At 50.9% G+C, this 10,465-nt stretch overlaps 1 protein-coding gene across 1 annotated transcript; it reads left to right on the top strand.

Moving 5' to 3' along the window:
- The first annotated feature begins 2,869 nt into the window (after positions 1–2,869).
- On the top strand, positions 2,870–8,689 carry IL12B (interleukin 12B). Its single transcript, XM_053991528.1, has 6 exons — positions 2,870–2,954; positions 3,756–4,031; positions 4,723–4,837; positions 5,785–5,978; positions 6,694–6,839; positions 8,567–8,689. Exons 1-6 carry the CDS (start codon positions 2,870–2,872, stop codon positions 8,687–8,689), a joined length of 939 nt encoding a protein of 312 aa, XP_053847503.1.
- The last annotated feature ends 1,776 nt before the right edge of the window (positions 8,690–10,465 follow it).

The following is a 10,465-nucleotide window of genomic DNA, read 5'->3' as shown; positions in this document are numbered from 1 at the left end:
TCTTCTTTAATGCAAATTTAACATTATTTATTTCAGAGTGCATTGAAATAGTCTCTGGGACATTTTCTTCAGGGCAGTGTTTGTATCCTGATAAAGTTTAGCACATGATGTACACATGGTAAATGCTGCTGGAGTTGTGACCTGTGTCACCAGGCAGTAATAATCCTTTTATTGCACCAGGGTTGGTGTTTCTGGGCTGGGAGTGTTGCCAAACTCCTTTTTATGGCTGCTCTGTTCCACTGGCTCCTGCCAGGGGCTGGGACTGGCCCGGGTGGGGTCCAGAGGTCCTTCCTGACAGGAATCACTTGGAGATTCCCAGTGAAGGAGCCTGGGCTCAGCCCCAGCTCCAGAGCGGCGGGGACACGGAGGGGACACTGTGCCCCTGTGCCCTGTGCTCAGGTGAGACCCCACCTGCAGAGCCTCCTGCCCTGGGGTCTCCGACATCAGCAGCGCCTGGAGCTGCTGGACAGAGCCCAGAGGAAGCCACGGAGCTGCTGCAGGGCTGGAGCCAGGCTGGGAGAGCTGGGGGTGCTCCCCTGGAGAGGAGAAGGATCCAGGCAGAGCTCAGAGCCCCTGGCAGGGCCTGAAGGGGCTCCAGGAGAGCTGCAGAGGGACTGGGGACAAGGGATGGAGGGACAGGACCCAGGGAATGGCTCCCAGTGCCAGATGGGAGATTGGGAATTGGGAATTGTTCCCTGGCAGGGTGGGCAGGGGCTGGGATGGAATTCCCAGAGCAGCTGGGGCTGCCCCTGGATCCCTGGCAGTGCCCAAGGCCAGGTTGGACACTGGGGCTGGGAGCACCTGGGACAGTGGGAGATGTCCCTGCCACGGCAGGGGTGGCACTGGATGGGCTTTGAGGTCCTTCCAACCCAAACTGTTCCAAGATGCTGCGATTTCCTGAACCTTTGGAGCTGGAATATTCTCATTTCTGAAGTGCTCAGGCACTCACTGGTGTTGTTCAGAATCTGAGTTTGTTTCTGATTAATTTTTCAATAAAATTCTGAGGTGGGGGAGGGGTGCTTTCCCACATCTACAGTGTGAATAATTTCCATGCAAATTGTTGACCGGATTCATCAAAAACCTGAATCATGCAGCTTCTCCTTCAAAGCAGGAGAAACTTTTCTGTTTTGGATGTTTTAATTGTGATGAATGGAAGAGAAGGCACAAGTCCCACTGCTCTCCCCCGGTCTGAGCTGCTGTTTTGATGTTTTGATGTTCAGTTTCAGGTTTATGAAGTGAGCTGATGAATTTCATGTTTCTGTGACAGAAACCAGCAACTTTCAGAAAGTTGCCAAATGAATCTTTCTGCTGGAAATTCCAGCTAATCCTGCCTGAAATCTTAAGAGTCTAATGAAGCAGTTATTAGCACTGCTAATAGGATATGATATATTTTAGAGCTCTTTTCCAACCTAAATTTTTCTGTAATTTCTGTCCAATAATAACTGGCTTTTCCCTGAGCCTTGTGCCCCTCTCTGAGCACAACAGGAGCTGCTGCCTCTCCTGGACACTTTCCAACACTTTATTGTAGCTCCTGGTCCCATTAAGAGCTGGGTACAAATCCAAAGGGCACTGGGTGATTTGTGAGCAGGATTTAGGATGCTCAGAACAGCAGGAGCTGCACTAGGAACTGATCTGCACAGGAACACACTCTGCTCTCAAGGAATCAGGAGGGCTACTCCTGTTTCATTACAAAAAGAGTGGTTTGGGAGGAAAAAAATAACTCAAACCACTTAATTTTGTGTTTTCCACCTGCATTCAGCCTCCCACTGTAGTTAGAATAGGGTTTGAAAATGATATTCACCATCTCTGTCTTGAAGAGATTCTATTTCTGTTAATTTGTTTGAAAAGGTCTGGAAGTGCACCTAAAGAACAGTTATTTGAGTTTTTATGCACCCAGTAGTTATGACAATATTTGGCAAAGGTGTCTGGTGTTTTCTGGAGAGTTCTGGTGCTATTTGGAACAAATTCAGGAGAAATACCCATTTATGTCTTGGACATCCAGCAGCAATGATCTCCACTCCCAGCCCTTCCTGCAGCCAGAGCGGTGGCGCTGAATGCAGGAGGAATTTTGCCTGAGATTGGTTGAAGCTCAGACTGTGAGAGCTCAGGTGGACACCAGAACCAGGAGCAGAAGTGGAGCTGGCAGCAGCTCTGCCCTGAGCACTGGCCCTGCTGCCTCTTGTTCAGAGCTGCAGGCAGAGCCCAGCAGAACCCTCCAGCAGCTCCTTGGGGTTGTCCTCAAGCCTTTGTTTAATGGGACTGCTGATGAGCTGAGCCAAATTAGGCTCTGGATGGACGGGAGGTGATGGCCACTGATCCTTCAGGGCAGTGCCTTGGCCAGGGGCAGTCATGGAATCACCGAGGGTGGGAAAGAGCTCTGGGATCACCCAGCCCAGCTGTGCCCATCCCCACCCTGTGCCCAGAGCACTGAGTGCCACCTCCAGGTGCCACCTGCAGGGATGGGGATCCAAACCTGCCTGGGCAGCCCACTGATCCTTTCAGCCCACTGATCCTTTCAGCCTTTTCCATGGAATTGGCCTGGCTGCACCAAGCAGGGCTTTTCCTGCACGAGGAGCTTTTAACGAGGGACCAGCCCAGACCCACTCACACAATTCCCTCGGGGAGGTTCCTTCTCTGAACTGCCTTGGGATGGGAATCCCAAGTGGATCAAAATCAGGGCTCCAGCACAACGCTGAGATTCCACTTGTCTGGAACCCCAGAGTTCTCAGAAAGGGAAGATGTTCCTCAGCTCACTGGGACTGATTTTGTGTCCTTGTCACCCTGCCCAGCCCCAGCCTGATTTTGGAGCACACTCAGCCAACCTCAGTGAAGTTTTATAATGTTTGTTTTTTTTTTTTTTTCCCTACAGATGTCTCACCTCCTCTGTGCCTTACTGTCCTTGCTTTCCTTTGCTGCCCTACTGGAAAGTGCCCAGTGGAAACTGGAGGAAAATGGTAAGGAATGGTCAAACCTAAAACTTTGGAATTCTAATTGTGGCCACTAGCACAGGATTTGTTAACTCCAGTATCTTAGGCCAAGGCTATATGTTTATTTGTTTCACCACAATTAATTGGAGTTCATGGAAAAATATTTAAACGTTCTAAAATGTCTTCCAACAGCATATTTGCAGCATTTGCATTAGCAAATGTTTTATTTCCTATTCCTTCTGCTCGTGTTCAAAGTCACACAGCCTGGGTACAAAAACTGTAACTAAGGGAACAGCCCTAAAGAAAACAAGGGAAGAATTAGTTATATTTCTGAGTAAAACCTAAACCCTTGAAATAGTTTATCAGCTTCTCTGGTAAAGAACTTAAGTGTAAATCCATTTGTAAAAATACAGGGTAGGTAATACACAATTATTTTGAATAATTTATCAGAAAATTGGGCTAAATTCATATTGTCCTCTCTTTCAATGACTTAGCTCTACATTAAAAAGAATATTTATCCTGGGGGTTCCCTGGGAGGGATTTGATGCTGAAAGCAGCAAATCTGTTTGTCAACATCGAGAGTAAACGTTGAGTTTGAAGATTCCCTTTGCCTGTGTCTGTAGGGAGTTTGGGAGACCCCCCAGGCTTCCTAGAGCTGAGTGTTTTCTGCCAGTTCAGATTGCACATTTGACAGCTTTCTCTGTGGTTCTCCTTTGAGGAAAAGCCTCCCTGGGGTTCGCCCAGAGCTCCCTGCAGACAGAGCCGAAGGAAGGGCTCAGCTCCCCTGGGCCGTGTGAGCAGCTCCTGATTTTCCTCTGCCCTTCCCAGTGTTTGTCATAGATTCCCAGTGGGACGCCGAGGCCCCGGCCACCACCGTGGAGCTCACCTGTGCCACCCATGAGGAGGCAGTCTACTGGAAAAAGGACTCGGAAGGGAAACAGAAAGGGAAGACTCTGAGTGTTGCGGTGAAGGAGCTCCCAGACGCCGGCAACTACAGCTGTGTGAGCGAGGAGAGCCACAGAGTGCTCAGCTCCAGCCTCCTCCTCGTCGCCAGGATCGGCCCCGACGGCCACATCATGAGGGACATCCTGAAAAGCTTTAAGGGTACGGCCCTCTGCTGGGATTGTCCTGCTCAGCTTGCTGCAGGCTCTGGGAACACGCGGGAAATGTCCTTGCAAAGGTGTTCTCTGCAAAAGCTTTGCTGGCAGTGGCAGGAAAATCCTCCCTCCTGTGGCTCTGGGCAGTGCAGCTGATGAGCAGCACAGGGACTGGGGCCGTGGGGTTTATTTGGGATTCTCCAGGCTGATAGGGTGGAGGGATGGGAGGAATTGGTTTGGAAAGCCAGAGCTACGTGACAGGAGCCAGGGAAGGGCTGGGGCTGTGCCAGGGGAGGGTCAGGGTGGATTTAGGGAAAGGTTCTTCCCCCAGAGGGTGCTGGCCAGAGCTCCAGGAGGGCTTGGACAGCGCTCCAGGGATGCCAGGGTGGGATTTTGGGGCTGTGCAGTTGGACTCCATCATCCTTGTGGGTCTCTTCCAGCTCAGGAGGTTCCAGGATCCCGGGGTTTGGCAGGGCCTGCCCCAGGTTTGAAGTGCTGTCATTTGGGCCTCTCCATTCAGGACACAAGCCTGGGATATTTTGCATTTTCTGCATGAACCTCACTCATCTGAGTCTCGTATTTGAGTCCCTCATGGTACTGCCAGGGAATCTGTGAATTCATGAATTGTTTCTCTCTGCCTTGGCCTTTTTGGCAAACAAAGAGTAAATAACTCCTGGTTTCTGTCTTTCCCTGCCTAGAGCCCAACAGGACATTTTTGAAGTGCGAGGCAAAGAACTACTCTGGAATTTTCACATGTTCCTGGATGACAGAAAATAATCCAAACCTGAAGTTCACCATCAGAAGCCTGGAAGGGTAAGAGTTTGTGCTTCCCTTCACAGCCCCACAGGGCAGCCCTTGGTGTTACTCCAGGTAGGATTTCAGGCTGTTAGGGTCATGCGGATGGGGGGAGATCTCTTTTCCAAGTCTGAACATCCCCAAAACATTTTGAGTCATTACTGGGACAAAGTTAACTTAATAAGGGCATGGAAGTCGCTCAGAAATGAATAAAGCCTTGAAAAAGGAATGAGTCCACTGGGCTGGAGTAGCCACTGGGTAACTTAAGCAATAGCAAAACAGTCGGTGCAGGGCAGAGAGGAAGTGGAGCCAAGCCAGAGAGAAGCACAGCTCCCAGTGCAGGGTGGAGTGGGAGTGGGAGGCTGCCCCCACTGCAGAGCACATGGCCCCTGGCAAGGCTGGGCTGAGGAACCCTGCAGGAACCTGCAGGGAAATGGTGCTGGGAACCCTGGGGGGATTTCCTGCCTCCCACTGCCCCGGGGGGGTTCTCCAAAACGTGGAGGGCTCCAGCAAAGGTCACCCCAGCCTGCCAGAGGAGAAACAGCTGCCGAGGGGTGCAGCTGGCTGAGAGCAGAAACAGAGCCAGGCCCAGGTGGTGCTTTGGCAGCTTGTGGTGTTTGTTTCCCAGCGGAGGCTTCTCAGGCCTCATTTCTTCAGCAGGGTTTGGGAGAGGGCAAAGGGACAAAGGAGGAAAGTGGAGCTTGCCATGGGATGGTGGAAACGAGAGATCCTGGTTTAGGTTTAAAGATTAATTCCTGCTGAGGCAGGGCTGAGCTGAGGCTGAGGACTGACATTAATCCATCCCACAGCACTGGGAGCGTGGCAGCCCCACTGACCCTTTTCTGCAGCAGACAAACTGCAGGCAAACCAAAACATTTCCTCACCAAACACACGAGGCTGTTGTCACAACAACCCATTCCCAGGACAAAGCAGCATTCCCAGTGCCTCTCCCTGCTCTGCTCCAGCCCCCAGGGAGACGTGTCCTGCAGCAGCCCCGTGGCCCTGAGCGAGGGGGCCCTGACCACCTACACGGCCCAGTGCCACAAGGAGAACTTCTGTCCCTTTGCTGAGGAGCACCAGCCCATTGACATCTCCCTGGAGGTCATTGACGAGGTGTTGTACGAGAACTACACCGCCAGCTTCTTCATCAGGGACATCAGTGAGTAGCCCAGCAGTGGGGGTTGATTCTGAGCTTTATTTTGCTGCTGCCAGTGGGAGGCAGGCTCAGCCCAGCCCTGGGAATCCCTGCCCCGTGCTCTGTAAATGTCCACCGAGCCCCAGTTCCAGGAACAGGGGATGGCAGGACAGAAAGGGACGAGGAAGTGAAGCAGCAGCATCTTCCTGGCTGGTGACCTCCAATACCCCAACACCCACAGGTCCCTGAATGTCCCCAAGGGATGGACCTGCTTGGGAAGGGACAAGCCAGAGAATAATCCAGCAGGCTCCTCTCTGAGAACTGTCCAGGCTAGGGATGCTTCCCTCCTCAGCCATTCCTCAGGGCAGGGTCACAGAAAGGGACAGGAATGAGAGGGCTCTGAGTTGTGGCCACAGGGCACAGGAAAATGAGGCAGCATCCTAAAGAAACAGAGCTTTTCCTAAATGCATTAACGGTCAGCAGGTGCTGAAGATATTCCTGTGTGTCCAGCAGAGCCCTGCAGGCCAAAAAAAAAGAAGGATCTTATCCAGACTGAGTCTAGGAATGTGCTTCATTTTCCATAAAAAGCACCCAAGGCAGTTATTACACCTCAAGGCTACTCCTCTCTTAACCTGGAGGCTCCCAAAGCTCATTCCCATAAAACCATCACCAATAACACAGCAACAGCTGACATTCAGTTCTCAGCACGAATTAATTCCCTCTGTGTTTTCTCTTGCAGTAAAGCCTGACCCCCCCCAGTGTCAGTACGTGGCCACCAATGGAACAGTGACCTGGACATATCCCAGGACCTGGAGCACCCCAAACTCCTACTTCCCTTTGACTTTCAAGGTCAAAGTTAAAAGCACAAAGAGACGCAGATACCAGGTAGAAACACAACATTTGAGACACAATTTTCTTGCCTGAATAGTAGAAATAATTTTTGTATGTAAGAATAATGAACTAAAATTAAAAAATTAAAAAAAAAAAAAAATGGTGCTGAGCCCCAAAAGTGGCAAATTCTATCCTGGCAGGAAAAACCTTTCCCAGTTCCAGGAGCAGGAAAATCCCTGAGGCAACTGAGGACAGAAAACCCTGTCCAGCATTGCATGGTTGTGTTTACTAATTCATTAGGAGGCTGTGCAGGGCCTCATGTGGGAAAATCCCAATTTCCAAACCCAGAACCCCAGGATCCATGACACGAATTTCCTCCTATGTTGTTCATCCCTGGGCAGCTCAGACTTTATAGCTGAATTGGAAATCAGGGACCAGTGACTCACCTGGAAGCGTTTCCATGGAGAGTCTGGTCTGTGCCCCTCGATTCCCCGTTAATTCCTGGGATTAATTAACTGTCAGGGTTAAATCTCCAGTGTGAGCCCAAATTCCTCTCGGACACACAACACCTGCCTTGGAGAGGAGCTGGGAAAACCACCTGAGCACAGGGCAGCTGACACTGAGCCAGTGCTGCCCTTCCTCGGCCCAGCGCTGAGCACAGCGGGCAGCAGGAATGGTTATCCCGGCCTTATCCCGGTTTTCCAGGGGGAAACCAAAGGCACCAGGGAGTGTTTCCCGCTGGGGACGGGACCCAGCCCGCACCAGCAGATGGGGCTCAGTCCCTGGTTGCAGCAGCGCTGGCTCCTGCATTCCCCCGGGACGGGAGCTGCTGGGGCTGGGGATGCTCCTGTGCCGCCCCCAGGGGGGATTTCAACCATCCCGAGGAGGAGCAGCTTCTGGAATTTAGGGTTCCTGCTCAGGGAGAAGGAGGAAAAAGAGAAAAACCCAGATAAACAAACGACCCCTTTTGTTTAATGAGTGTTTAGGTTTGGGGTTTGGGTCATTTAGAACACCAAGCTCGGTGGGTTTGGATCATTTAGAACCCCAAGCTCGGTGGGTTTGGATCATTTGCACCCTCAGTGGGTCTGGACCCCACTCAGTGGGTTTGGGTCATTCAGAACATCCAGCTCAGTGGGTTTGGGTCATCCAGAACATCCAGCTCACTGAGTCTGGATCTCTTTGGGACACCCCCCTCAGTGGGTTTGGATCATTTAGAACACCAAGCTCAGTGGGTTTGGGTCATTTGCACCCTCAGTGGGTCTGGATCTCTTTGGAACACCCCCCTCAATGGGTTTGGGTCATTTAGAACACCAAGCTCAGTGGGTTTGGGTCATTCAGAACATCCAGCTCAGTGGCTTTGGTAATTTAGAGCACCTCCTGAGTGGGTCTGGGTCACTGTGGGACCCCCCCCTCAGTGGGTTTGGTAATTTAGAGCACCTCCTCAGTGGGTCTGGGTCACTGTGGGACCCCCCCTCAGTGGGTTTGGTAATTTAGAGCACCTCCTGAGTGGGTCTGGGTCACTGTGGGACCCCCCCTCAGTGGGTTTGGTAATTTAGAGCACCTCCTCAGTGGGTCTGGGTCACTGTGGGACCCCCCCTCAGTGGTACCTGAGCTTTTCAGCTCTTCCTGCAGAGCTCAGGCTCTCCCGAGCCCCAGGACTGTGGGGCCCATCGGAGCCTTTGGGGCACCAGGCTCCAGCGGGGGCTCAGTGACCCTTCCTGGTGCCCTGTGGTGGTGCTGTCCCCCTGCCCTGCCCCTGAAGGAGCTGTCCCTGTCCCCAGGTGTACGACACTGAGGAGCAGTCTGTGCAGCTGCCAGCCCCGGGGCCAGCAGAGGTGTGGGTGCAGGCCAGGGACCGCTGCTACCTCAGCTCCTGGAGCCAGTGGTCCTCGCTGTGCAGGTAAGGATCCCCCCAGGCTGGGCACTCCTGCTCTCTGATGTGAATGCTCATGGAAATTAAATTTCTGACGTTATTTCACAGCTAACCAGTAAGGAGGGTGGCACAGTGCCCCTAGAGAAAGCAGAGAATGAATTGGCACAAGAACAGAAGCACAATTAGAAGAAAAGTTTCCATTTGAGATTCTTAAGAAGCCATAACTTTTTTTTTTCTTTTTTTTTTTTTTGGTAACAGTTGAATGTGGTCCTGATTTTGGCAGCTCCCAAATCCCCCAGATTCAAGTTACACTTTCAGCATCCATCATGTTACATTAACATGATTTTGACAGGTTGCTGGCAGCTATTACTATATGTCCTGCATATTATTATTGTGCCTTTATTTATTTAATATTTATTTATTTGTTATTTATTCATGTAGTATTTATTTACTATTTATCTTATTTATTTGTATTTTTATTTGGTTTTATTTATTTATTTATTTGTTATTTATTTATTTATTGACTTGCAAGGCCAGTGGATGGCAGTTGCTGTTCAAACCATTGCATGTGTTAACTTATTTGGAAAGTCACCTCCTGAAAGAACTGCTTGAATCCTCCATTGTTTAATGGTTTAATTATATGTTTATTTAATATTTATTTGTATTTATGTCTGTGGGACTGTGCCAGCACAGAAAGCCTTGGCTGCCTGGGGTACCCAGGCCATCCTCATCCTCCAGGATATTGGGGTAGAGAAGGAATTGCAGGTGCAGAGCCCTGGGGGTGTTTCCTGCTGCCCTGTGCCAGCTCTCTGTGCCCACAGCTGCTGATGCCCAGCTGGGAGAGCACCCCCTGAGGGACCCATGGAGCTGGAGCCCACTGGGAGCACTGGGAGCACTGGTGTGAAGGCAGCTCTCATCCCTCAGGGATGGCTCCTGGGAGCCAGGAGCTGCATTTATCACCTCCTGAGCAGCCTCTCCTCCTCCCCCTCCTGCGGCCTTTTCCATGGTGCAGCTGTGCCCCGGGCATCTCCTGCTGCGGAATTCCGGAATTTCGTGGCGCTGGGATGAATTCCACAGGAGCAGCACAGGGCACAGGAGTCAGGAACCCCCAGGGCAGCTGGAACTGCAGCCCCGGTGTCTGAAATCCCCCAGAGCCCAGCTGGGAACTGTTGGTTTGTGTGCGTGTGAATGATCGCATGAAATCAGACTTTTAGAATAGAGATTTTTTTTTTGTAGAATAGAGATTTTGTACCACCGTGTGCTGGTGGGCTCACAGAACCTCAGGGAAAACACAGAGCCAGGGCCCAGCTCTGGGAGGAAGCAGAAGCATGAGCTGAAACTTTTGTATTTTCCATGGAATCCTGGAATTGTTTGGGGTGGGAGGACCTTGAAGCTCGTCTGTTCCAGCCCTGTGTGGGCAGGGACACGTCCCACTGTGCCAGGGTGCTCAGAGCTCCATCCAGCCTGGCCCTGGACACTGCCAGGGATGGATCCTTTGTCAAAACACTGAGCTCTGACTTCCAGGAGGGCAAAATCCTCTGAAATACCTTTGAGGACTCGGGCCTTAACCTCTGATACAGAATCACTGACATTAAAGTCTTTCATTGCAACCATGCTTCCTTTTTCCCAGTCTTAGCCGTGGGTGGGAATTTAAAGATATTTAAGATATTGAAACATTGAAATGTGTGAAGTATCTGATATTTCAGAAAACTGCTGATAATTTATGTACAAGTCCTGTTGGTATTTATTAATATTAAGTTTACATGTCTTACTTTGGCTATAAAGGCAACTTATGTGCTTGTTTACA

This window comes from Vidua macroura, chromosome 15 (genome assembly GCF_024509145.1).
Source record: "Vidua macroura isolate BioBank_ID:100142 chromosome 15, ASM2450914v1, whole genome shotgun sequence".
Classification (NCBI taxonomy): Eukaryota; Metazoa; Chordata; class Aves; order Passeriformes; family Viduidae; genus Vidua; species Vidua macroura.
This window is presented reverse-complemented; position numbering and strand designations above follow the sequence as displayed.